The 27826-nt window shown below is 51.9% G+C and overlaps 1 protein-coding gene across 1 annotated transcript; it reads left to right on the plus strand.

The window, feature by feature from the left end:
- Window positions 1-1160: 1160 nt before the first annotated feature.
- On the plus strand, window positions 1161-26273 carry plekhg4 (pleckstrin homology domain containing, family G (with RhoGef domain) member 4). The gene is given in 23 exon segments (XM_036135784.1): window positions 1161-1336; window positions 6128-6325; window positions 7600-8106; window positions 8108-8435; window positions 11189-11323; window positions 11838-11961; window positions 12039-12204; window positions 12745-12831; window positions 12924-13040; window positions 14933-15031; window positions 15258-15542; window positions 16789-16911; window positions 17012-17203; window positions 21297-22075; window positions 22145-22394; window positions 23255-23344; window positions 24099-24323; window positions 24428-24598; window positions 24745-24925; window positions 25012-25128; window positions 25208-25513; window positions 25613-25779; window positions 25883-26273. Coding segments are annotated over 23 exon segments (4689 nt in total). The 5' UTR covers window positions 1161-1333; the 3' UTR covers window positions 25922-26273.
- The last annotated feature ends 1553 nt before the right edge of the window (window positions 26274-27826 follow it).

Consider the following 27826-nt stretch of genomic DNA (forward strand, 5'->3'; position numbering starts at 1 on the left):
CAGAACTGAGCTGAGTTCTGGTCCGCAGACATCTGCACTCTATCTCTGGTTCTGGACCGATACAGAACCAGAACCGCTGTTGGATCATTGGGATTCATGCTGTGTTTCTGCAGAACTCCTGCAGAACCTCTGTGGTGTTGGAGTGGGTCGGGCTGCAGGCCCAGCTGGGTCAGAATAAAGATCCCGCTTGTCTGGGTTGGACCGGTGTCGGTCCGCCGTGTTTACCTGTCCCCACAGGTGTGTCTTCACTCTGGCGCCATCCAGATCAAATCTCAGCGGAGATCCAAGCCAGATTGGATCCAGGACCCGGTTCTGTTCCTCACAGCATTATTGGGTCGTTTCTGTCAGAAATGACCCAGAACAGCTTTGGTTCCGTAGCTTTAGCTGTGAAAGCAATGAACTCGTTACTGAATTGAGAGGAACCGGGCCCAAGAACCTGAGAGTTAGCCATCAGTCTGGGTCAGGAGGTTCTGGCCCAGCTGGTGTCAGTAAGGTAAAGAGCTTTAGAGGAACCAGAACCCTCAAACTGGACCATGGGACAAGTTTACACCAGAACCAGATTGGAAAAAATAAATTATTTCACATTTCCGTTAACATGTCGACTCTGGTTCTGTTAGTTCTGCTGAGATGCTGAAGGTCCGAAGCTGTGAAAGAACCGCTCTGTGGGCTTTGGGCCAGCCAGAACCACCGAGCTCTGAGGTGTCAGAAGGACCGAGGGAAATCAGAGTCGGACCTGAAGAGACGAAGTTGAACTGAACCTGCTGGGTGGTTCTGGTCCTCGTCACCCGCGACCCAAACAGCTGCTGGATCTCCTCTTCAGGCGGTACCTGCATCAGAACCTGCAGCTGCTGCAGTCCACTCTGAAGACCTGACCCGGCTCGTTTGGACCCCTGCTGAGTGTGAACTTTACCAGGTTCTGACACACTGAGGCTGTCAGAACCTGAAGGAACGACCCGTCTGTGGGTCTGAATGTCCTGTGGTGGAACACGGGTCCAAACGACCCGGCAGGTAAAGGTGCCGGGACCGTGTTCAGCATGAAGTCTTTACTGTCCTCCGTTCTACGGTCGGGTTTCTGCAGTCATGACCGGATTGGTTCTGATCACTGAGGCTGTTTGGGTTTGAGCTCATTGTTTCTACCAGCAGCAGAACTGACTGCAGGTTCTGACCCGGCCAGCAGGGAGCAGCAGAGGTGAGGAAGAGGAGGAGCGGCTCCAGCGAGGAATGACTGGCAGCTGGGAGGCGGAGCCTAACGTGGGGGTCAGAGCCGACGGCAGAGAGACGCTCAGACGGCTCCGAGGCGGGATCATGGTTCTGACGGCCGGCTGCACCCAGCATGGTAAGACCGCGACCCGCTCAGCCCGGCCCGGCCCGGCCCGGCGGGGGAGGGGCGGCCGGTGTCGGGTTCTCCTGGGGCGACCCGAGGGGGTAAGGTGCAGCAGCAGCAGGGCGCTTAACTGCAGCTCAGACCCGGCAGTCAGAGTGCAGAACTACAGATCCAGCTGGTTCTGACTGAGCCAAACCGGACCCATCGGACCAGACCGCTCCGGATGCAGGCTGCGATGCTGCGTGTTCTGATGCCTGGTTTCCAGAACCGGTTCCACAGCTCTTCATCAGGACCCAAAACCTGTCTCTCATGCTTCTGGACCGGTTCTAGCGGGCAGACGCTGTGGAGAGGTTCTGACCGTGGTTCTCCTCTGGACCCGTCACGATGGAATGTGGACCTCTGAAGGAGTTACTGCTCCACATGTTGCTCAGAAGTTCTGACCGGTTGGATCCGTCTTTGCTTGATGTGGCGGTACCGCTGAGAGCGGTTCTGTTCTGCGGCTCAGATTTAATGCAGTGCTGCATCCTGCCGCCGTCATGGAGGTCACTATTACTAACTATTACTAATACTAACTATTACTATTACTAACTATTACTATTACTAACTATTACTATTACTAACTATTATTAACTATTACTATTACTAACTATTACTATTACTAACTATTACTATTATTAACTATTATTAACTATTACTAACTATTACTATCACTAGGTTACTTTTATTTACCGTTATTTAGGGTCTGAAGGCAAAATTATAATAATAAACCTGAATGTAGAAGTTTGATGAGAAAAATCAGCATTTTGCTGATCTGACCTTTACCAGCAAGACAAGCAGGTTAGGGCTAGGAGACAACTAACCAGCAGTTAACTAACCAGGGTCAACTAACCAACGGTTAACTAACCAGCAGTCAACTAACTAATGGTCAGTTAACTAATGGTCAGTTAACTAATGGTCAGTTAACTAGGGGCCGACTAACCAGGGCTGATTAACGGCCATCAGGACTTCCAGCTGATTATAATTAGCACTAAATGAACACTGAGGACTTAATTGTTGTTAATTGTTCTGATGTTTGGGTCGGACCGGTTCTGCTAATTGTTCTGATCCTTGGTGACCCGTTTCTGGTTCTGCTGCGGCCCGGGTCCTCCTCTGCCTCCTAACAGAACCTGCGGTTCCCAGCATTAGCTGCTGGTTTCCTCCTCTTCCAAACGTCTCGTGATGCTTTCAGGGCCCAGGGGAAAGTGGAGTTTTACTCTGAGGGTTCTCCTCAGAACCACAGTAATTCTGTGGTTCTGAGGAGAACCGGTTCCGGTGCGGTCCAGAATCAGAACGTGGACGCCAACGTGAGTCTTTGTTTCATAAACAGCAGCAGTGAAAACAGTGACTCAGGTGATGACACACCTGAGCAGGGCGAAGCGCCGTAACCATGGAGACAGCAGGTAAACTGGGCGTGTGCAGGACGTGCTGAGACAGGAACCAGAACTATGTGGGTTCAGCTTGCAGTCAGAATAGTTCTGACAGATGACCCGGCTCAACGTGGTGGAACAAGTTCTGCCTGAGAACGTCTGAAGGTGAAGAAACTCTAGCAGCTCAGGTGAGAAGGTCCAGAACTCCAGAACCGGTTCTGATTGGCTGACGGCAGCTCAATCCTCAGCGCTCCAATTAAAGGGTCGGCAGTTCGGTTCTGAATCAGATGTGTGGAAAGCACTTTGGGTTCTGCTGATGGTGCCGCTGGTCTGAAGTCACAATCGGACGGTCGGAACCAAGTTCTGGAACCGGGCTTCACCTGGGTTTCATGTCGGACCTTCTCTTCATGGTTGCTGTGAAACCGGACCTCTTCAGAACCAATCAGAAGGTTCTGGATGATGTTGGTGATCACGTTGAGCAGGAGGTATCAGGTCCGATGACCCGGTCTGGATCAGGTCAGTTAGTGGTTCTGGTCTCTACAATAGAATTAGAGACCAGGACGGTTCTGGTCCAGCTGCTGTTTCTGACGGCTCGGTCCGGATCCTGCTCAGAACCAGAATCCTGTGATCCCGGCGCAGGAAGATGGCGTGCTGGCTGCTGCCGGGCCTCGCTCGGCCCGGTTCCAGTCGTTGAGCCCGTAAGTGGTTCTGAGCGGCGCTGGTGAATGCTCAGGTTCTGATGTTCTGACCGACGGCTCTGTGGTTCCAGTAAATCCAGCGCAGACCCGGTTGGTCCTGGCGCCGGCGCCTCGCCGTGTGGATCGCGTTGGACACGCTTCTGGAAGTCATCTCCACGGCGCCGGCCGGGTCAACGGTCGGTCCGGCTCGGTACCGGCAGGCTGTAACCGGGCCGGACCTCCAGGGTGCCGGGTCGGGTCGGTTCTGGATCCACGGAGGCAGCAGGATTCCTCCCGCTGGGTTCGGTTCTCTCTGCAGCAGCTGCTTCACACCGTCAGATAAAGTTCTGTTTGGTTCTGGAGGTTCTGGATCGGCGCCGTTACAGAACCGCTGGTTTCTGTGGATGTTGCCCTGGCAACGTTCCTGCGCTATCTGAGGCAGCATCGTCGGCCCGCGGCGCCGTGAGGCCCGGCAGCGCCGGTCCAGGAATGTGACGGCAGCAGAGGAAACGAGCAGAACCGTCTCCAGACGGGTCGCAGCATGCCGCAGCCAACCGGGCCCGGCAGAACCTCTGCCTACAGGGGAGTCCTGCCGCTCCAGACCTCCTGCAGGTTAGAGACCCAGTTAGATGGTGCCGGTTCTTCTGACCAGTCCAAACGTCACGGCTGGTTCTGGAGGAAGTAAGCTGGTTTTCTAGTCCTCCAGAACCTGAAGGTCCTACGACAAGCAGAACTTTCTGGCCATTTCAGCAACTGGACCTGGTTTCCTGTTACCTGACTCCGCCAGATAGATTTGCTCCGCATATCCATCTGGAAACCTTCCGTTGAAGTAATTTTGGGAAGGGGCGAAAATACTGGTTAGCTGATTGGCCTATGTTGGTGATAGACGGGCCAAATGAACCAATCAGATTCGTCGTCGCTCGTAACAGAGCGACGACGAAAACACAACCACAAGCCAAGCTACTCTTGCTGCTGCAGGTAAAGGCTCGTTAGTTCAGCAAAGAAATACTCTTTAATTCCGATAAAACTTGCTTGATAGCCACGCTAACGCTAGTTTCATCGGCTGAAGCCGCCATGCTGTTAAGACTGAACTGACGCGCTTCCCGTTGCGTCACACCTCAACCCGCCTCAAAGCCAACGCTGATTGGACGTTCGTTTGGTGAACGGCTCCAAATTTTCTTCAACGGAGAGTATCCAGACTGATCTGCGAGTGAAACCTTGAAAGCTCGCGAGATCAGGATGGTCTCACGAGGCTAGGTTTCCTGTTTCCAGAACCACTGGGTCCATATTCAGGCTGTGGAGTTAACAAGCTTTTATTGTGACGGGTTGGCCGGATCACACCTCACCTGCTTTGACCAGGTGAGCTGTCACAGCTGGTACCGGTTAAACGGGTTAACCCGACCCGTTAGGAGCGCTAACCCAGCTAGCGTTAGCCTGGAGGCTGGTTTAAGGTTAACTAGTAACTAAACTAGACGCTAACATGAGTTAAACCATTTCAACTAACCAGCGTTAACCCAGAGTAACCTGGTTAATCAGTTAGTGCTGGACCTCTGATCCAGCATGGAGACCCCAGACATGTGACGGCTCTCAGCCAATCAGGGAGCAGAGTTCCTGCAGATGTTCTGACACGTTGAGGCTGACCCGCCCCGCAGGAACTGGTTCTGCGTCACCGGGAGGATGAATCATGTTCCTGCAGGGACAGACGGCCGAGTATCCGTCCCAACCAGCAGAACCAGAACCAGAACCAGTTCATCTAAAGGCATCAACCCTAACCGGAACACAGGAAGCCTTTTCTAGAAATGAACCTGAACTTCACCAGAACCACAGCTGGTGGCTCGCCTCCGTCTGCTGGACCCGCCCAGTACTTCAGAACCAAATGAATGGGTCCATCAACAGAGACTCGGCTCTGCGGTTCTGGTGCACTGAGCCGGGCCTGCTGTCAGAGTTCAGTACCAGGGCTGGTCATCGGCCGCCATGGCGATGCTTCCTGCCTCCTCCAGCGCCTGGCAGCCCATTGGACCGCTGTGGCCTGGTTCTGATGTCACTACCAGAACCCGACTCGTGTCGTGGCAATAAAACGGCCAACGCATCGTTGCTGCAGCGTTTTCTGACCTGTTTAATTAAGTGACCAGGTGTTTGCATGCTGTAGGAGGCAAAGCTCTGATTGGCTATGGGTGAAGTGCATTCTGGGAGTTGCAGTTTCTGTCTTCAGACACTTATGGATGGTTTGATGAAGGATCCAGGAGGTTATGGCATGAACTGTGGAGATCGAGAGTCCCTTGGTCCTTGCTCAGGTGAGGGTTGCTGTGGACAGGTGGGCCTGTGGGGGGGGGGGGGGCGCTCTCTGCTTTCATGTCACTGCTGTCAGGGATCTCAGGATGAAAAGGTCCTAAATGTGAATAAAAGATCAGTTTTATTCAGCTGGGAGCCAGACTGGGTGGTGGTCCTCCTCCTCTTCCTCCTCCTCCTCCTCCTCACTGTTGCTCCCATTATAACCAGCAGAGCTGCGGCTCCTCACAGAAACTGGGGGAGTGAAGCTCTGGTGCTGGAGTCACATGTTTGATGGAGCCATCTTCATGGTTCCTGATATCTCCGCCCGGAGTTTCTCCTGCTGGTGGAGACCCAGACAGGAAGTTCTGACCCGATGATGGCAGAACCTGAGCAGGGACTCAGAGAAACTCTGGTTCAGTGGATGTTCACCTTGTTCTGTCTCCCTCCAGGACTCTGAATCGTTGGACCGCTGCATCCAGAAGGTTCTGGCAGCGCTCTACCCGCCCTTCCAGGCCACGTCGCCCTCCCTGCTGGCTCAGGTCCTCAGCGTGGTGGACAGCAGCTTCACAGGAGACGGCCTCCGCTACCTCATCCACTTCCTGCTCCCTTCCAAGCAGCTTCTGCAGCTCCTCCAGCAGGAAGCCTGTGTGAGTCCACCCTGTGTCCGTCTGTCGCTACCTGCTCTCCATCCCGTCACCCAACCCCTGTTTACCGTCTGCAGCGCTGAAGCATTCACTCCCTGTGAGCTTTTTCAGTTCTGCTGGTTGCCTGAGGCTGAGACTCAGAGCTGTGCAGAGAAAAACATCCATGCTTTTAATTTTTGACAGACATTTAACCCCCTGAAACTGCTTCTGGTGGAGTTCACCAGGCCGAACGTTTACATCCCTGGCAGATTGGTAGGACTTCCTGTGGCGCCTTGACGTAGACGGCAGGCAGAGGAAACGAAACAAAACTAGATTTAAACTAAAGGGGAAACTAGTTGTTTAGGAAACTTAGCAAGTAGCATGCAGCCATTAACCTGCAGCATCACTCCTCCTGGATGAATCCAGCCTCACAGGACAGCTGATGGCTTTGCAGCAATCCCTCATACCCAGCATGCATGAAGTGACAGTGGAGAGGAAAACCTCCACCAGAACCAGAACCAGGCTCCTTCTGGTGTTTGAGCCTCTGACTGTAAAGAGGACAGAATACTTCCTGTCAAGTTTTGGTTTTTCTAGGCAGTTATTTCCAATATTCTGTGTGGCAGAAGGTTTATTTTAAATGAAGATAAATTAATTTGAATCTAGAATTTTAGTGAAACAATTTTTAAATGTTTGAAACATAAAATAACGCATTATGTTTTAATGTGTGGAAACAGAAGTTCTCCTCCAGGCCCTCCTCACATTATTTCTCTCTATAGCACCACTCCCCCACAGGGACGCCTTCCAACCCTCAGAGCGGCCTAGTCAAAGCCCAGACCTACATCCAACCCAGGATGTGTGGAAAGTGTTAAAAGCCGATGTTCTCAGGTGTTCTCAGGTGTTCTCAGGTGTTCTCCAGCGATCTGTTTTAGGAAGACGTTCAATCTGGAGACGTTCAGAGCTTCATGGTGGAGGCAGCAGAATCTGCAGCGTTCAGGTTTTGTTGCTACAAAGGTGACTAACCTGTCTCCTCTCTCCTGTCTCCTCTCTCCTGTCTCCTCTCTCCTGTCTCCTCTCTCCTGTCTCCTCTCTCCTGTCTCCTCTCTCCTGTCTCCTCTCTCCTGTCTCCTCTCTCCTGTCTCCTCTCTCCTGTCTCCTCTCTCCTCTCTCCTGTCTCCTCTCTCCTCTCTCCTCTCTCCTGTCTCCTCTCTCCTCTCTCCTGTCTCCTCCTGTCTCCTCTCTCCTGTCTCCTCCTGTCTCCTCTCTCCTGTCTCCTGTCTCCTGTCTCCTCTCTCCTCCAGTCTCCCTTCTCTGGTCTGCTGTTCCGTCATGAAGGCTGGCCTCTGTGCATCCATGAGAAGATAGTGGTCCAGCTCTGTGCTCTGGACCAGCACCTCCTCCATCCAGGAGACTTCTACCTGCTGGTTTCTCCTGCTGCCGCTGCTGGAGGCGCCTCCTGCAGGAGCAGCGTCTCCGTCAGGCCCCGCCTGCTCCTGTGCAGCGTTTCTGCGGGCGGCCGTCATGTGGAGCAGCAGGAGGTGCCGGTCCAAGCTCTGACGGCGCTCTTCAGCATGGCCTGGCTGGACTCTGTGAACCGGGACAGGGAGCGGCGAGGAGCCGCCAGGCTGGAGCGCTGTGTCCTCCAGGCCCACGGAGACGTCTTCAGGGTCCCCTGGGAGGACGTGGTCCACCCGCAGTTCATCACTCGGCCCCAGAACACCTCCACCCAGGGGGGCGGGGCCTCTGCGAGGGCCGGCGACGATCCGGACCGCTCCAGGATGGATGTGAAGCTCCTCCCGTTTCACAGCCACAGCCAGCCAATCAGCAGCGAGCAGCGACGACTCGGAGGGGGAGTACGTGGAGCTGACGGAGCTGCCGGCGCCTCCTCGTTTCTCCCCCCAGAAAGGCTCCCTGACCCAGTCCATCAGCCTGCAGCACCGAGCCAGAACCTCAGCGCAGCCCGATGGGGAGACGCAGAGGAGGCGGAGCTCTGAGGTCCGTCCAGCAACGCCTCCTGCTGCCCTCAGCTCACACACGCTGCAGTGCTCCAGACTCCTGGAGGAGACCTTCAGCCTCCACAGGCCTCCTGGTGTGCAGGAGCAAGCAGACGCTGAAAGCTGCACGCAGCGCCCAGAAGGTAAGGAGGACAGGGAGGTGGCAGAGGAGGAGGAGAACGAGGAGGCAAAGAATAGAAGATGTGAAGGTTTGGAGTCAGTTGGTGGGGAAAAGCAGGAGCAGCAGTTAAAGGGGAGGAAGAGGAGGAGCAAAGAGGAGGAGGGGGAAAGGGAGGAAGGTGAGAGAAATGAAGCAGAGTTAGAGGAGGTTCAGAGTCAGGAAAGAAAGGAGGAGGAAGTGATGAAAGGTCATCAGAAGGAAGTAGGAGAGGTTGCAGAGAAGGAGACGGGACATGAAGAGTACATAGATATAGACGTTTACTCTGAAAGCAACACACAAATGCACTCTGAAGACTCTTATTCTGAAAATGGTGTGGAGAAATTCACCCTGGAGGTCTCCTGCTGCAAAAACACGACTGAAAATATACACCCAGAAGACTTTTATTGTGAAAGTATCACAGAAAAAACTAAAAGGGTGGACGCTTGCTGTAGAAATATCACAGAAAACATCCTCCCAGGAGGCTCTTATTCTGAAAAACTGACAAGGGAAGCAAACCTGAAGGACATTTATTCTGAAAATATCTCAAAAGAAATGCACCCAGAGGGCTCTTATTGTGAGAATATGACCCAACCAACACACCCAGAGGACTTCCTGTGTAAAACAAATCCTGTCACCTCTGCTCCTGATTCCTCTCATCCTGACGGTTCACTACACACGCCGCCTGAAGACTCTTATTTTGAAATCGGCTCCCTTCAGAGACCCTCCAGTGAGTTACAGCCGATAAATTCTGCTTTCCCTGAAATGTTTAAAATCCTACCTCAAGTCCACAAATCGGAGGATTATTTTGAAAATCTGACACAGCAAACACAGCCAGAGGACTCTTATTCTGAAAAACATATACAACCCAAGGACTCTTATTCTGAAAATGAGATTCAACCTATGGACTCTTATTTTGAAAATCAGGAACAATCTGAGGACTTTTATTGTGAAAATCTAAAACAACCTACAGACTCTTATTCTGAAAGTGCAACACTCGTGGACTCTAAAAAACAAAAACAACCTAAGGACGCTTATTGTGAAAATCAGATTAAATCTGAGGACTCTTATTTTGAAAATCAAAAACAACCTGAGGACTCTTATTCTGAAAGTACAACAATTGTGGACTCTAAAAAACAAAAACAACCCGGTGACTCTTATTGTGAAAATCAGAATAAATCTGAGGACTCTTATTTTGAAAATCAAAAACAACCTGAGGACTCTTATTCTGAAAGTACAACAATTGTGGACTCTAAAAAACAAAAACAACCTAAGGACGCTTATTGTGAAAATCAGATTAAATCTGAGGACTCTTATTTTGAAAATCAAGAACCACCTGAAGACTCTTCTTTTGAAAAACAAAAACCAGCAGAACCTACAGACTCTTATTCTGAAAATACAACACATGCCAAACTTGTGGACTCTTATTGTGAAAAACAGATACAACCTGCAGACTCTTATTGTGAAGATCCAGCTCAGTCTGAGGAAGATCAGACGGATCTGCCTCATCCCGTGTTTAATGAAGGACAAGAGGAAGAAGAGGAGCAGGACTGTGACAAGAATGTTGGACGAAGATCATCGGATGATCAGACTGAAGGTACACACGCCTCCTCTTCCTCCTCCTCTTCCTCCTCTTCCTGTTTATCCCACAAACCTCCAGCCTCTCTCACCTCCTCCTCTGCTGATTGGCTGAATCAGTCCTTTTTCTCTTTCTAACCTCTCCGTAACGCCTCTGCTGATTGGCTGAAGCCTTTCCACCTTCATCATTTCACCTGTCCTTAACTCCTCCTCCTCACTCACCTGGCTGCTTCCAGGAGCTTCTGTGCTCGATGGTGTCTAGGTGACCTCGCCGCCATGTTGGCGTCTGTAGGTCCTGCATGTGGTGTCATGGCCTCCGTTCAGCGCCTGCTGACGTCCTGCAGGGCTGCTTTCTGAAATCCCTTTATTGGCTTTAACAAACGTCATTAACATCACCTGCATCACCTGCTGGACACCTGGTGAACACCTGGTGGAGCAGGAAGACGGAAGATGATGATAGGCCGCCGTCCCGTGGCGCCCGTGAGGGATGGAGCATCATCAGAAATGGACGCCTGTCAGGCGTTATCCGCCTCATAACACAGCGCGGTCTGGGTGAATGCTGCGCTCTGATTGGTCTGAATGATTGCGCTGACTCAGCTTCTCATTATTAACGAGTTTATGAGTTAATTTCTATTTCCACCATCTTAAAGTTTTCTAGGTGAATTCTGACTGAAATATAACTAGTAGAACTTTTAATTAACCAAGTGCCTTAATTTGTGGATATTTGACTGAATAATAATTTCTTAGTATTTTCAGGCTTAGTTTGGGTTTTATCCATGTTGCCATGACAACAAAGGTTCTGGAGAGTTGATGTTTATTTAAAAGTTTTCTAGTTAATGACCAGAATCCACATCACCTGGGCTGGTTCTGGAGCAGACCGGTCCTGGACGCAGACCCAGATCAGACAGCTGGTTCTGGTTCTCCGTCTGGATCAGCTGTTGGTGTGGAGGTGGAGAACGTTCCTCCCCTCCCCAGAACCCGGCCAGCTGTTTGGACCAGGCTCTGGTTCTGTTCCACAGGTTGGACTCTAGCAGAGACCCGACCCGGACCCACTGGGCAGTCCAGAACTTCCAGGACTGGTTTTATCCTCACTGACCACGGGTTTGGACCACTAGGTGGTTCTGGTGGTGATCGGATCATTCAGTCTCTGTTTCTCTGCAGGTTCCAGCTGTCAGCGTTCCCCGGTCCAGTTACACCCCGGTTCTGGTTCAGAAGAACCGGTAGCTGGCCCGACCCAGTCGCCCCAGTCCAGGTTCTACAGCGTGCTGCTGGGTTCTGGAGCTGTGTGCCTGCCTGGTAAGCAGCCGTGTTCCTGACAGAACTTTACACAGAACCGGGTCTCCAGAACCAGACTGCTGGGTTCACACGGCAGGATTTAAAAGCTGTCTGCTGATTTTCAAAACCCGACCCGATAAAAACCGGGTTTGCTCGCACCGCGTGTTGGGTCCGGTCCGATAGGAACCAGAACCGCCGCAGATCTCCCTCAGGAACGTTCTGGTGCCAGACGGGAAAGAACCGGGCTGGTTACAGAACCGGGCTTTGGCCTGCTCAGGTTCCCTCAGCAGGCGGCGAGCTCGTCCTCAGGGAGCGCCGACCCAGAACGTGGAACAGGCCCGGTTTGAGTCCTTCCGGGTCGACCAGAACCCTCTTAACACGGCATAGGAGAGTCTTAAGAACCGGGCCGATAACCGGGCCCTGAGATTGTCCTGAGGAGAGGATGGGGCAGAAATCAGCAGAACTATCTCGCCGTGTGAACCCGGCGCGGTTCTGGTTTCCGTGTTTCACGTGTTCTGATCCGGTTCTCCGTCAGGAACCAGAGACAGAGCGGGACGAGCTCTGCTCACCGTCTCCGCCTGCAGCCCCGTGTGGGCGGACCCAGACTGCCACGGCGCCGAGCTGCTCCGCCTCCTGCGCTACTACACCTCCACCCTCAGGTGCGGCGCCGGTCCGGTTTCACCGCTCTGACCCGGATCGCTGCTTCCTCTCTGACATCACTTCCTGTCTGAAACAGGGCGGAGTCTCGCGCCAAGGGGCTGACGGTGGTGGTGGACGCTCGGGAAGCTGTTCCTGGTTCTGGTCCTGGTTCTGCTCCTGGTTCTGCTCCTGGTTCTGCTCCTGGTTCTGCTGCTGGTTCCGCTCCTGGTTCCGCCCTCCTCTCGGCCCTCCGGGCCCTTCAGGTGAGTTTGGACCACAGGGTCACATGATCAGTACCTGCAGTCAGTGTGACCCAGTTTGCTCTGACAGAACCACTTTCTGACCCAGTCTGGTCCTGTGAACCACTTTGTTCAGTTTGTCGTCTGAAGGTTCTTTACTAACTGGACCGAGTCCGATCCTGCAGGTCCGTTCACGGTTCTGCCAGCGGGTCGGGTCCAGGTGTGGACCTGAGAAAGAGCTGCTGTATTTTATAGCCACTTAAAGAACCACGGTTCTGAGCCCGGTCCGCTCTTTAAGAGCTAAAGGAGGATGTGGGCATCAGCTGAATAAAAGCCGGCTTTAAGGTCTGGAAGAACCAGAACCCGGCCCAGTGGGTCGGTACCAGTGATTCTGAACGTCCAGTAGAAGATTCCCAGTTTTATTTTGAACTGGACTTTAGTTGTTCTCAGATGTTATGATAAAATGTTATTTATTTAAACAGAAATTTAGCAGCTGGTTCTGGTTCTGGTTCTGGTTCTGGACCTGATGTTCTGATGCTGTTCTGCCTCTCACTGGCTGTGCAGGAGGACTCGCCGGGCTCCATCCACACAGTTTTGGTCCTGGCCACCAAGGACTCTTCGCTGCGTCTGGACCGGGCCGGTCCTGCTCAGGTACGCCCCGCTACGCCCCCCCCCCCCCCCCCCCCCCTGCCCCCCCGGCTGCACTGAGCATGCTCAGTGAGCAGGTGTGCTCCTCCTTGCAGGTGGAGGTGCTGAGCTCCCTGAAGTCCCTGCAGAGACACGTGGAGCTGCAGCAGCTTCCTGCAGAGTTGGGAGGATCGTTGAGCTTCAGCCAGAGCAGCTGGATCAGCTTCAGACGGGTCAGTACCGAGCCTAGAAGGTCCGATATAACCAGGCAGGTGCATCCAGGTGTCTTCTTCCAGGTAATCAGTTAGATCCTGTGGTTCTGCTCACCTGGCCTGGTGTTTTAGTTCAGAGCAGCGTCACATCAGAGGGAACCTGCTGGACCAACATGGCTGCAGCTGCCAGAACCAGCAGGTGGTCCAGTTCATCATGGCTACATGCTAAAGGGGCTAACCTTGTTGCTGGGACTCTCTGCTCCTCTCTCTCTGCAATCTAAACTTGCTTCTCTGAAGTTCCTCTGGGATCAGAACCTTTACACGACTTTCCCCGTATTATAATTTATGTAACGCTGCGCCTCGTCTTCTAAATGATCGGGTCAGTGATGTTTACAGGAACTTATTCTTTATCTTCAGCATCAGGTTCATGTTTGTCTGCAGAAGAAGCAGTTCTGACCTGAACCGCGGCTCAGTGTGGAACAGTGACGCCATCAGGCCGCACTGAGAACTGCAGCTCTGCTGCTCTTTATAGTCCTGAGCAGATTCACACTGAAGGCATCAAAACTATGAATTAACACATGTGGAATTATATACTTAACAAAAAGTGTGAAACAACTGAAAATATGTCTTATATTCTAGGTTCTTCAAAGTAGCCACCTTTTGCTTTGATTATTGCTTCGCACACTCTTGGCATTTCTCTCTCTTTATCTATCTATCTATATATATATATATATATATATATTAGGGCTGGGCAAGTTAACGCGTTAATTTCGCGTTAATTCATTAGACTATTAACGGCGATATTTATTTTATCGCGCATTAACGCATGTTGCTCACATGCTTTCAGTCAATGTCAGTCAGCACGTGCGCTGACTGCAGCGCGCTGTGTCACGGCAGCACTCTCCCGCTCGCACGTGAAAAAACATGAAAACGTCGAGCCACAGAAACGGAGAGAGGAGACGAAACTTCTCTCATTGCCCCGACAGACCCACAGACGTCTCTGACTGAGGCGTTTCAGTCCTCCATGGAACATCCAGGTAGATCAGAGTGGTCATCTTCAGCAGCAGTTCATGTTAACTTTCAAAGTAGATATTATCTATCACATGTTACTGGAGCCCACAGAGAAGATGGAATTAAGGCATTGAAAGAACCCAGTACATATATCCTATTATTAAGTGTTATTTAAGATAAGAAAACATTAGCTAATCCTTTATTTATCCCACGACGAGGAAATTTATAGGATTAAAGCAACAGGCAGGTGCACACAACACAGACAAAATTACATAAGGTGAAAGATATAAGAGGTGGATTAGCGAAAAAACACTGAACATAACATTATTGTTATTATTATTATTATTATTATTATTATTATTATTTAATTGTAATAATAAAATAAAAACCACAAAACCCAAAAGGTCAACAGTTTCATGTTACATCAAGCTTAGGGACTGGCTAATATACAGCAGGTCAAAAAAGGCCATATTTTAACTAGTGCACTAAATTCAATAGATGGGTTGAAAATATCCAGTATAAAATAAGTGCTACAAATGTTACAACACTTTTGTTCATATGGCAGCAGAACATTAAAATAAAAGTGCACTTTACAATACTTTTGAATTCATTCTTGGAGTTTGCGCATACAATGCGATTAATCATGATTAATCGGACAAATTATGCGATTAATCGCGGTTAAAAATTGTAATCGTTGCCCAGCCCATATATATATATATACACACACCAGGGCCCTTAGTGTGAGCTCAGCTGTGGGTTCGGGGCTCTGGACCTTCTTGGACTCTGCAGTGAACGGATGTTTCTGCTGCCGCGTGGATTAAAAACATCAGGAGTTGCTGCTTTGCTGAAATGTGCAGCTTTGACAGATTTTAGAGAATCTAATTTTGTTTTGTGGTCATCAGAGGGTTGAGCAGCTGACCACACAGTGCAGCAGCGTCATCGATCTGCTGCGGGACGCCATCAGCAACCTGCAGAGCACACCTTTACCTGCTGTTGCCGAGGTAACACACGAGTATCCACTGCCTCATTATATCACCGATCTGTTGGTTTGGGAAATATTTCTGCTGAAGTTGTGATACATCAGTTCTGATTCAGGCTTTAATGGATCAGTGAGACACTTTAGTGCCTGGTTGTATAATTTGTTGTAAATTAGCTTCAGATTCAGCTTCATCCAAACGAACCGGACCGACGCCTGGAAATATGACGTTGGTGTCGTCTGTCTGCCAGGATGCAGAGCCGCTGCTGTCTAGGTGCAAGCTGCTGATGTGCTGCACCCTGGAAGACGTCCGACTGGTGCGGCTGCAGCAGGAGGGCGGGGCCTCTCTGGCGTGGCTGCGCAGGGAGGGGGGCGGCGGCGCGGCGGAGGAGCAGCGGGCGGCGGTGGAGACGGTGTCGGCTCTCTACGATCAGGTGGACGAGCTGCTGCACCGCCTGGTTACTCTGTCCAACTCCAGGACGCAGGAGCTCCGCTTCATCCAGGAGTTCAGGAGCCTGGAGCAGGGCTTCAGCCAGGTGAGGCTTCAGCCAGGTGAGGCTTCAGCCAGGTGAGGCTTCAGCCAGGTGAGGCTCCTGCAGCCTTTCTCTGGTTTAGTCTCCCTTCAAAGCTAGAACCAGAACCAGGTTCTGCTGAGCCTCATTGCATGGCCTGAACTCTGCTGCCCCCTGCTGGTGCTGCAGATCACCGACACGTCATTGGCTACGTTCACTCTGCAGCCTGAAGGGACCCAGTTCAGATGTTTTTGCCCATATGTGACCTGGATCTGATCTTTTCTAATGCGACCTGTGTCTGTACGGCCAGGTCGCATTTATCCCACCTGTACGTCACTGATACTGGACAAACGTCGCTAACGGTGGACCTGGTTATGCCAAAGAGGTTGGCTATTGTGCAGTAACAAGCAGCTGTTGCTAGTCCATACAGCCCCACAGTGTTTACTCGCTGCTATGCCCGCTGAAAATGTTTTTTACGTGAGAGCGCTAAAGCGATCCGGTCAGACGCACATAAAGGTTTCTTTTCTCAATCGAAAATTATGAATAAAGTCGGCATCAGTAAAGGCGCTCACATCACTAAAATCTGGCTCTCTTCCTTTTCAATCTTTTTAAAAAGATTGCGTTGGTAACGTGCTGCTCTGGTTGGAGAATAACGTAAAGATGGTAAAATACGCTGCAGCATGTTTACTTCTGCAAACACTGAGCACGCTTTGCTACGTGTGACATCATCACGTCCTCTACTGCGCCTGCGGGAAACTGAAGGTGCATTTAATTCGGGTCACACAGGAGATCACATACAAGTCACAGATATTTGGAAATGTGAACGACCGCGCAAAAAAATCAGATTTCACAAAAAAATCTGATTTTAGCATAAAGGCCTGCAGTGTGAACGTAGCCTTAGAGTCCTCTGACGGTCCGACTCCAGGGTTCTGGTTCTGGTTCTGGTCGGCTGTTGGTGGTTGGTGATATTTTCTCTGAGCTGCAGAATATTATGGAATCATGAAATGAAGTTATTGATGAATTAGTTTGGTTCATCTCACAGTGTCCTGTAGATATCTCCACCTCTGTCCCTGAGACGGTCCAGCCGACTGGACCCATCAATGTGTTCATCAGATCAGGATCATAAACCAAGTATAGCGTTAGCTTAGCCGCTGCTGATCCGTTTCCTGTCCGGTTCTGTTCACCTCGCTGAGCTGGACGTGGGGCTCGGGGCAGTATGCAGCAGCAGGATGGTTCTGATCGGGTTCTGTGTGTTCTCTGTTCCTGACAGGTGAGGTTGTGGCTGGACCAGGTCGGGGAGGTCCAGTTGAAGACTCTGAATGAACCTGCAGATTCTCTGGACCTTCTGAACCAGAAGCTGCAGGACTTCAAGGAGTTCCACACCACAGCCTACGTATGACACACACAGCGGTGATGGTTCTGGTTCTGGTTCTGGTTCTGACTGATAGGGCGGCAGTAAAGCTCTGCTCACGGTTCTGTCTCTGACCCGTCAGGACCACTGTAAACGGGGCGAGGTTCTGCTGGCCCGTCTGGAGCGCTGGGATGACGTCTCCTCACCACAACTCCACAGCTACGAGGTCAAAGTTCACGCCTTCTGGGCCCAGCTGCAGGACTTCTCCCAGCGGGTCAAAGGAACCGGGCAGAACATCGAGCGGGCCGTGCAGCTGTACCGCTTCCTGGATCAGGTACTGGGACCGGTTCTGAAATCCGCTCTTTGCTGCAGTAGAACCCGACACACAGGTGAGGTTCTGCTGCCCCAGGAGGAGGTTCTGTTACACGGGTCCGATTCAACAGAACATCTTTTACTTTATACGTTGGGGAAAAGTAAAAAGAGCAGAATTCCTGGTTCTGGTTAATTTGGTCCGTCTTTAAAAACTGTTTAATTTCCCTGATGCTAAAAAATAAATTAGATTTGATTTCTTTACTTTAATGAGCATTAGTGTAAATAAAATAAAAATAAAGTGAACTAAGTGGAGCTTTCAGCCCCAGTGCTGCTCCTCCTCTTCCTCCTCCTGCTTCAGGAGGAGGAAGAGGAGGAGCAGCTGTGTGTGTACTTGTCTATCGTTGTGAGGACCAAACCTGGGCAGCCCTTTATGTCTCTGAGTTTCCAGTGGATCATTTCGGCTTTGGGGATCCGTATCAGTGACTGCTTCTACACGGCGAAGCGTTGACTTCCATCTTGTTGATGCAGCAGACGCTGTGACTGGCTTCATAATGAGCCTCAAATGCTTCCTTCATGCTGCATGTAGAACGCAGCAAACTGCAGAGTTTAGTCATTGCCATCTCCAACAACAAGTTGCACTGCAGGCGCTGTTGCTGGTAACTGCTCCAGATGCTACATCATCCTGTAATTCCTCACAAGTTACCATTTTCCAGATCATCGTCACCATCTTCCTTATCGGTCACAGTTGAGGGGAAACAAACTGTGAAAACTTTCTTCATATTTGCAGCATTATCAGAGATTATGTCAAAGTTGTCACATATCTCTTCAAACTTTTCACTTATTCGTTCTGTCTGTCCAGATATCCACAGAAACAGTGTCTGTCTTCTCTAACCTGGATTTAATGTTGACCACCTTCTCTGCAGCAAACTCACTTAGACGCTTGGTTACTGTGGTGCGACTTGGCGGGCAGTATTTCTCCTCTACCACTGCCATAAAGTTTTTAAAGCTGGGCCTGTTGATCAAAGACAAGGGGAGGTTGCATGAAATATTAAGGTCCTTTATTATTGCTTCAGTAATATCCTGATGGCTGTACACCTGCACTCCTTCTGTCAGAAAGCCATGCTGCTCCATGCTGTTCTGTCCATTTCCACCTGCCTGTTTTTTTGCTTTACTGAATTCAGAGAACCTGTAGACGAACATGGATATTTATTTAGATTAGTACCTAGCCATCTCCAATATCATAGTTTTTAAAGTGTACCAAAATTAGCGTGGATCCAATAATTAGTCAGATAAAATAGCTTAAAATACTGCATTTAAACACTTCAAATCTTCTCTCTGAGGGCAGAGAAGGGCCAAAACATTACATTAAAGTATAAAAAAGCTGATTTTAACTTAGTTTGATACTTATGTAATGTAATAAACTAATGTCTGCACTCCTGAGGACTCGAGCTTAGCTTGTTTGTAGCACAGATGCTAACCTATTACACAGTGGCTAACCTTTCTGGGTGGGTTTTCAGGTGGTGAATAAAATTAGATGTGGTGGACCCAGCATCATGTATTTCTTTTCTACAGAAGCTGCAGTTTGCTGCTCTTTTATTCCCTTCTTGTGTAAAGTTTTTGTAGCCAAAGGTTATTATGAACGGTGGGACCGAAACAGGGGTGCTAATCGTAGCGTAGCGTCAGTGACGTCAGCGCTGCTTGACTGTGTGACAGCCCCTCTGCTGTTTTCTCTACCTCTGCTGTGTGCGGGTCAGAAAAGAAGCAAGCGGCCATCAGTCAACTTAGTAAAACAAAAAACACTTAAAAATAAAATATTGTTTACAGGTCGGAAATCGCCAGTCTGTCAAGTCTGAAGTCATTAAATATGCGAAGTCCAGAAGTTATCGGTACCGGTCGGCGTGTTTAATCACGTTGTTTTAGTATAATATCTGCAGAGCTGTGCAGCGCTGACTGCTCAGGACAAACCGGGTCATGATCGTCACAGAACCGCTTTGGACCTGAAATAAATGAATTTATTATTTAACAGCTTTTTCCTCTCCGGTCTGAAACAGCTGTGATCTGTTGGAGTCGGTCAAGCAGAAGATGCTGAGCAGCGACGTGCCTTAAAAACATTATTATTATTATTTTAAAAAATATAATAAATTAATTTAATAAAGCTGGAAGAACGTTGGATCCACATCACGGATCCTGCAGAACCAGAGAACCAAGCAGAACCAACATGTTGGGTCTAAACTACTTTTTGTGACAAAGGAATGAATCTTTGCTCTCGCCTCCTCACTGGTGGAGAGTTTGCTCTGCTGCTCACGACTCGTTGCTTCAGCAAACCAGGACCTTTTATCTGAGCAGCTAAAGCCTCATTATTATTATTATTATTATTATTATTATTATTATTATATTATGATCTAAATCTGTAGAGAATCTCGCGCCGGGCGTTCTGAAGCCTCTCCTGTTAGGAACGTCTCCCTCCAGGAGGCAGCAGAGGAGCTCTGCTCTCCTGCTGCGGAGCATCCAGCTCCATCTCATCATCGGTTTATTTGCTGAGTGTCTGGTGAGCAGAACCCGACCAGAACCTTTGGACCTTTGGACTGAACCAGGAGGAAACAGCGACTCCTGCATTTTAACCTGAAGACACTCTTCTTCCTCCTCCTCCTCCTCGGTTGACTGGCTTCAGTCTAGACTCCCACTGGGTGCCCTCCTCCTCTTTCTCTTTTTTCTCCTCCTCTTTCTCCTCCTCCTCTTTCTCCTCCTCTTCTTTCTCCTCCTCCTCCTCCTTCTCCTTTCTTCTCCTCCTCTTCTTCTTTCTCCTCCTCCTCTTCTTTCTCCTCCTCTTCCTCCTCCTCCTCTTCTTCTTCTTCCTCCTCCTCCTCCTCCTCAGAAGCTGTAGTTGCATCCAGAGACTGTGATCAGTGACTCAGATGTATTGATCCTCTGATCCTCTGATCCTGGTTTATTAGACGTTTTAATGTCTAAATGATTCTCAGCATCGCTCTGAGTCTGTGGGAAGCGAGCGGCTGCAGCGGTCAGGACACATCAGCGGCTCATCAGTCTGCAGAGCGCTGACCCGGTGGCCTCCATCTGGACCGGTTCTGTCGCTGCTCACATCACGCGCTGCTAAACGCTCCCAGGCTGGCGTCAGAGCCTGTCTGCGTTAATTAAGGAATAATTCATGTTACGTCTTCATCATTGAGCTCTGCGGGGGGGCGGTAGGAGCAGGACGGCCTGCGGGGGGGGGGGGTGAGGCCCATCAGGGGGGCGGAGCCTCCTGCGTGTCTCTGTTAACACCAGAGCAGTTCTCAGCTGAGGACTGAGGACTTTAGTTGTGCTTTGGTTCATCAGCATCACCACAGGCTGCCTTTTCTCTGGAAACGGTTCTGTTGCCTAAAAGTCCATCAGCGGATCCGTGATCAGTGAGGAAGGAGGTAGGAAAGGAGCCTGGATGCTTCCTGCCGCAGGTAATTTAGTCTGGGAGCCTCGCCTCGTCCGCCGCTAACGAGCGGTGAGGAATCCCAGCATCTGCTGCTGGAGTTAAAAGGCTTATGAATGGCTCTGATCTCTAAAACTGGACTTTAACAGAGCCTCCGTTCCCCCGCCGCCAGCATTGATGCAGAGAAAACTGTGAGGCTAACCTTTAATTTCATCACATTATCATTGAAGTTTTTCTGGTTGTCCTCCTCGTCTACCTGCAGTGAACGAGAGCTCTGGTCGATACCGCTGCTAAACCACAGGAAAGGGATTATTTCCATTAATATTAACTTCATTAGCTTATAATAGGTGTAGACATGGAGCTAAAGCGCTGACAGCAGGTAAACCATGAGGAAAAACGGACGGCCCATGAAGGGGCCTTCAGTTTAGCCCCGCCCCCAACGCCAAAACAGCGCCAGCTTGTAGTGATGTCACAGCTTAACATTTAACTTTAAAATGTTTGGCTTTACAAAGTCTGACTTCAGTATCGCTGCACACTGATGAATGATGAATCTGTGTAGTTGAGGATAACTTGGACCCACTGGAGCGTTGATCTGTTTCTAACTCTGGTTCTCCGCCCCCAGCTACCTGCTCAGGTAGCTGGGGGCGGAGCTACAGCAGCATGACATCACGTGACCCTCCTCTCTCTGCAGGCCTATGGCTGGGCCATGGAGGGAGCACGGCAGCTCGATCGCATCTCCACGGACGACTGCTTGCTGCCAGATAAATGCCGTGCCGTGATTGGCTGCCTGGAAGACTACAGGTTGAAGCATCCACCAATCCCAGAGAGCCGCTTCCAGGAGATGAAGGCGGAGGCCGGGGAGCTGCGTGGCGAGCGCGGCCTCTGCCAGTGGAGCTTCGCCTGGTCCAAGTGTCAGGAGGCCGAGAAGACGTTCCACAGGAAGATGGAGGCGGCGCTCAGGACGCGGGACTCCGCCCACCGGCACCGCTCCAACTCTGTCATCAGCATAAGCTCCGCCTCCTCCAGGAAGTCAGGGCTGTGGGGAATCTCTGAGACCTCCGCCTCCCCCCCCACCCCCCAGAGGACACCTTTCTTCCGCCGTCTGCTCCGAAGCTCCTCCTCCTACGAGGAGTCGGAGCGGCCGGACGCCTCCTCCCCCCCCAGCCTCCCCTCCTCCTCCTCCTCCTCCTCCTCCTCCAGGAGGCAGCAGCTGAGGAAGACTCAGAGCTTCGACTGTCCGCCCACGCCGGACGCCTCGCGGTGCGCCGCCTTTCCTCGGACCCTCAGCGAGCCGCCGCGCCGCGGCAACACGGGCGTCTTCATCCGCGGCCTGGAGGTCAGCAGCACCGAGGCGGCGGACCGGACGCTGTGCCCCAGGACGCCGGCGCAGGGCTGGGCGGCGCCGCGGACCGCCGGGAGCCCCGCCGGGAGCCCCGGGGCGTCCCCAGGGGACGGGCGCCCCAGAGGAAGGTGGGTAATGGACCTCTGGGACCCCAGAGGAGCCGGGCGGCGGCGCTGATGACGTTTTCTCTGTTGCAGCAAACTGCGGCACATCGTGGAGGAGATGGTGACCACGGAGCGCGAGTACGTGCGCTCGCTGCAGTACATCATCCGCCACTACTTCCCAGAGATGGAGCAGGCCGACCTTCCTCAGGACCTGAGAGGGAAGCGCTCCATCATCTTCGGCAACCTGGAGAAGCTGCTGGACTTCCACAGCCAGTTCTTCCTGAGCGAGCTGGAGGCCTGCTGGAGGCACCCGCTGAGAGTGCCGCACTGCTTCCTGAGACACGTAGGCATCGCTGCCCCCCCCCCCCGCCTCAGTCAGCCGTACCAGAACTATGAGGTTCTGATCCAGCTGACTGAGACACGTAGGCATCGCTGCCCCCCCCCCCCCCCCCTCAGTCAGCTGGACCAGAACTACAAGGTTCTGGTCCAGCTGACTGGGGGGGCTCAACAGCGTCTCCCACCGCTCTGATCAGAGATCCAGTTATTAGACCAGGAGCCGTTTGATTCCACAGTGAGAAATGAAATACAGAAATCTGCTGAAATAATGCAGAAAAATAAATATATTCAGATTTATTTAACTAGAGGAGAATCATGGGCTTCTATGCTTTAAACTTTTACAGAAGCTCAATGTTTGTGGCATGTAGAGCATCTGAGGGACGCGTTGATCTCACAGGAACAGAACCGGGTCGGATCAGTTCCTCTAGTTGTGGATCGATTAGCCGGTTCTGATCGCCCAGTTACTGGTGAACTGGACCCGGCCCGGTTCAGACTGATTATACATGTAATCATATAGAAACCGTTATTTCTAGATAATTGACGTAAAGGCGCCTCGTTGGGATCATTTTCCAGCCCAGACTCACCTGGCAGGTGAAGCAGGTTCTGGACGGATCCGTTTAAAGGTCTAAGGCACTTCATGTAGAGGCGTTCGTCCTGCAGCAGTAAGGGAGGCTGATGATGTCATAACGGTGCTGATGATGTCATAACGGTGCTGATGATGTCATAACAGCAGAAGCTGCTCGGCGCCGTTTAAAGCATGGCGTGGCAGCATCATGCTGGGGGCTGTTAGAGCCGGACCGGCTGTGGTTCTGCAGGTTCTGGTTCTGGGCAGCTTCCCGTCTCTAACTGTGTGTTTGCTTGGAGCAGCAGGAGCAGTTCAGACTCTACGCTCTGTACAGCAAGAACAAACCCAAATCTGACGCCCTGCTGGCTCACCACGGCCACGCCTTCTTCAGGGTGAGTACCGCCATAGTCCACGCCATCAGAGCGGACGCCATCTTGGGGAGGTCAACAGCCCAGCTCAGTGTAATGAGTTGACCAGGCGCAGAATCAATTTTAATCAACTATAACTCGCTGAATATTGAACTAAGTTCCACTTAGTGTGTGTGTGTCTGAAATAATTATTTTATTATATTATTATTATTTAAATTAGCCTGTTTTGTCGGGAATAACTCGTTTGGCACAGCAACACAAACAGTAGCAAGTGTAGATACTACTTGTCCATGAAAACCAAAAAAACTGAAGACTTAAAGGTGAACAAACTAAAAGTGAATATAACTAATAGTCACTTGCATCAAAATGCAGTTCTGTGTTGGTTTATTCCAGATGTCTGCAGGAAATCAGCGTGGTACAAACTAGAAAGCATTGCTGCCTCTCCTGCTCTGCTTCCTGCATTGATCACTTCACCTGCTCATTAGTTGATGGACTGACTGAAGGACACATGACCACCCACGTTCATCCTGAGCTACCTGTGTATATATGTGACACACCCAAACAGAAACTCAGGTTATCTTTGAGCCTTGATGTCAATAGTTCATCGCTTTAAACGTAAATACGCAGCACAGTGAGTCTGTTCACCTTAAAGCAGCAGGTTAGGGTAGCAGGGCGACCTCCCCAAGATGGCGGCCGTAACTTCTGCGCGGCGACAGTCAATGCGGGGTCTGCTCTTTGCCGCCTTCTCTTCTGACCTCTGACCTCTCTCCGCCTGCAGAGGAAGCAGCTGGAGCTGGGCGATAAGATGGACCTGTCCTCCTACCTGCTGAAGCCCATCCAGAGGATGAGCAAGTACGCCCTGCTGCTCTCTGACCTCATCAAGGAGGTGGGCGTGGCCCAGGAGGCGGAGCTTGCTGCGCTGCAGGACGCCACCAACATGGTCAAGTTCCAGCTTCGCCACGGCAACGACCTGCTGGCCATGGACGCCATCAGGAACTGTGAGGTCCGTGTCTGCAGAACCTGGGTTACCGGGTCAGAGGAGGTTCTGGTTCTGGTCAGCTGCTAGGTGTCAGCGGGGATTCTGACCGGGTTCTGGTCTCCCTGCAGGTGGACCTGAAGGAGCAGGGTCAGCTGATCCGTCAGGACGAGTTCACGGTGTGGAGCGGCCGCAGGAAATGTCAGCGCCGCATCTTCCTCTTCCAGGAGATGGTTCTGTTCAGCAAGCCCAAGAAGATGGAGGGAGGCCTGGACGTCTTCATCTACAAGCACTCCTTCAAGGTGAGCCCCGCCGCCTGGTTCTGCTGGGCCCGGTTCTGCTGGGCCCGGTTCTGCTGGGCCCGGTTCTGCTGGGCCCGGTTCTGCTGGGCCCGGTTCTGCTGGGCCCGGCCCGGCGCCTCCGCTGACGGCTGCCTCTCCCGGTCCAGACGGCGGAGGTGGGTCTGACCGAGTCCAGCGGGGACAACGGGCTCCGGTTCGAGGTCTGGTTCCGGAGGCGGACCGCCAAGAACCAGACCTTCGTGCTGCAGGCGGCCTCGCCGGACATCAAGCGGGCCTGGACCGGCGACCTGGCCCGCATCCTGTGGACCCAGGCGGCCCGCAACAAAGGTGAGAGGCGGAGCTGCGGGGTCCGCTCGGTTCTGTTGGACCGGACCCGAGCAGAACCGAGCAGAACCGACCGTGTGTGTGTGCAGAGACGCGTCTGAAGGAGATGGTGTCGATGGGCGTGGGGAACAAACCCTTCCTGGACATCCAGCCGAGCGACGCCGCCATCAGCGACCGCGCCGTCCACTACATCATGAAGGCCAGAGGTACGTTACCGTGGCAACGGCCAATCGGATCAGCGCCGCCGCTCCGGTTCTGATCGGCCAGGTGTGGCTTTGTGTCCAGGGGCCAGAACCAGGGCGTCCATCGCCGTGTCGACCTTTGACCACGCCCACCCCTTCCAGCGAGGAGGTGGCGGCGAGGCGGCAGCATCAGGACCGTCCTCCTGCAGCCTGCTGGGCTCGCTCAACCTGCACATGTTCAGGTAGGAGTCACACCTGCAACACCTGCGCCGCCTTTCACAGGTTCTCACCTCCTCCTCCTCCTGCAGCCAGGCGCTCCCCTCTGCTCCTCCTGCCGACGCCTCCTTCTGCTCCTCATGCATCGAGGAAGACGAGCAGGAGCACGAGACCAGCAGCCAGCCCTCCATGAGTATGAACGCGCCCCGGTGTCCTGTAGCAGTTCACCTGTGACTCACCTGTAACTCACCTGTAACTCACCTGTGACTCACCTGCACACGCTTCTCTGCAGCCACAGAAAGTTCTGGTTCCTCCTCCCACTGCCTCTCAGGCTCCACCGGGTCTGACAGCGGCTGCGTCTCCTCCCACCTGCAGGAGGCGCTGCAGGAGGAACCCAGCGCCTCCTGCCGGCCCCCCTCCTCCTCCTCCTCCAATCAGCACCAGGACTTCCTCTCACCTGTGAGTGCACCTGACTGGCTCCTGGTCTGTTCACTTCTGATTGGTCAGAGCTTGATGATGTCATCAGAGAGGCTGTGGTCACATGATCTGTGTTCCTCCTCAGAAAACTGCTGCAGTCGTCAGTCCCGCCACGACCGTGTGACGCCGTGACATCATCAGCACGCCGTGACATCACCAGCACGCTGTGACATCACCAGCACGCCGTGACATCACCAGCACGCCGTGACATCATCAGCACGCCGTGACATCACCAACACGCCGTGACATCACCAGCACGCCGTGACATCATCAACACGCCGTGACATCACCAACACGCCGTGACATCATCAGCACGCCGTGACATCACCAGCACGCCGTGACATCACCAGCACACCGTGACAACATCAACACGCCGTGACATCACCAGCACGCCGTGACATCATCAACACGCCGTGACATCACCAGCTCGCCGTGACATCACCAGCACGCCGTGACATCATCAGCACGCCGTGACATCATCAACACGCCGTGACATCATCAACACGCCGTGACATCACCAGCACGCCGTGACATCATCAACACGCCGTGACATCATCAACACGCCGTGACATCACCAGCACGCCGTGACATCATCAGCACGCCGTGACATCATCAGCACGCCGTGACATCATCAGCTCGCTCCCTGAACCAGAACTTCTGCTAAATCGGGTCAGAGAGATGAAATCTTTCTGCTTAGTCCAGAAAGGCTGTTGACTAGAAGCTTCTTCTTCCTGGAGGACCGGACCGGACCGAGCCGCTGAGCAGAACTAAGAACCCGATCAGAACCTCAGCAGTCCAGTTCAGTCATTCGTTCAGGAAATAAAACGAATCGGACCATTTCAGGGAAACGGAGAAGAACGAAGAAGAAGAAAGTTCAGAACGTTAATCAGAACCGATTCGGACCGTCATGTTTGCGGTCCAAATCGGTTCTGGGTCATCAGACTGTGGCGTCACCTCTGTGTTTGGACCTCAGCAGGTTCACCCCTGTGTCTCACAGGAACATCTGGACCTTCAGAGGTTCTGCTGGGAAGGTCTGGACCCGGACCTCTGAACAGAACTGGACCAAAAGGTTCTGCTCGTGGGTTGTCCCACCCAGGAGCCTCCAGGACAGGTGTGCTGGTGTTGGGACGGATCACCTGAAGCTGGTGGAGTACTGATGGCGGCACCGTTGGGTCGGACCTTCATCAACGGTTCTGAGGGTCTGGAAGCTTCCAGGCTGCTTTTATTTTGAAGCCACTAACAGGAAGTTGTTGTTGCTGCTGGTTCCAGGACCGTCGGGTCGCAGCAGAACCTTTGTTTTTCTTCTTCCTGTAAATATTTCTGTTTGTTCTGGTCAGTTCTGCCGAGTCAGAACCGGGCTGTCAGAACCAGGCTGTCAGAACCGGGCTGTCAGAACCAGGCTGTCAGAACCAGGCTGTCAGAACCAGGCTGTATGTGTAAATATTCTGAGTCGCTGGCACTTTTCTAACCTGAGAAATAAACATGTTTGACGAAAGCGGATCCGTTTGTTTGATCAGAACTTGGTTCTACTGGACCCAAGTGGTCCGCTGGGGATAGATCTGGTTTTTAATCACCCCGTTTACACCACCCTCTTTTAACCGAGCCGAGACGGGTCCAAGTTCGCTAACTGAGATAACTATGGAGTGTAAATGGAACGCAGACTGAACAGAACCAAGCCAGACACAACCGGACCGTGCTAAATGTAGACCAGTTCCAGATGTGGGCTCGGCCCGGTTTTTCTCTGGTCCGGTTCTCTGATAACAAAGAGTGCATCAGCAGACCGCGTCATCTCCTCACAGCCAGCTGACATTTCAGACATTCATAATAATATTAGCTTCCCTTCCAGAGATGATTCTGCTTAGCAGTGATGAACCTCAGCGTCTGTCGTTGTTTCCTGCGTCTCTAAGATGTTCGTCCCAGAAGCCGACTCTGTCCAAGTATAACTTCCTGAAAGTTACGGGCGCCGCCATTTTGATTTTCTTGGTCCCGCCTTTAATCCCAGAGAGCTGCAGTACCGCAGATCATCACT

This window comes from Fundulus heteroclitus, chromosome 4 (genome assembly GCF_011125445.2).
Source record: "Fundulus heteroclitus isolate FHET01 chromosome 4, MU-UCD_Fhet_4.1, whole genome shotgun sequence".
Classification (NCBI taxonomy): Eukaryota; Metazoa; Chordata; class Actinopteri; order Cyprinodontiformes; family Fundulidae; genus Fundulus; species Fundulus heteroclitus.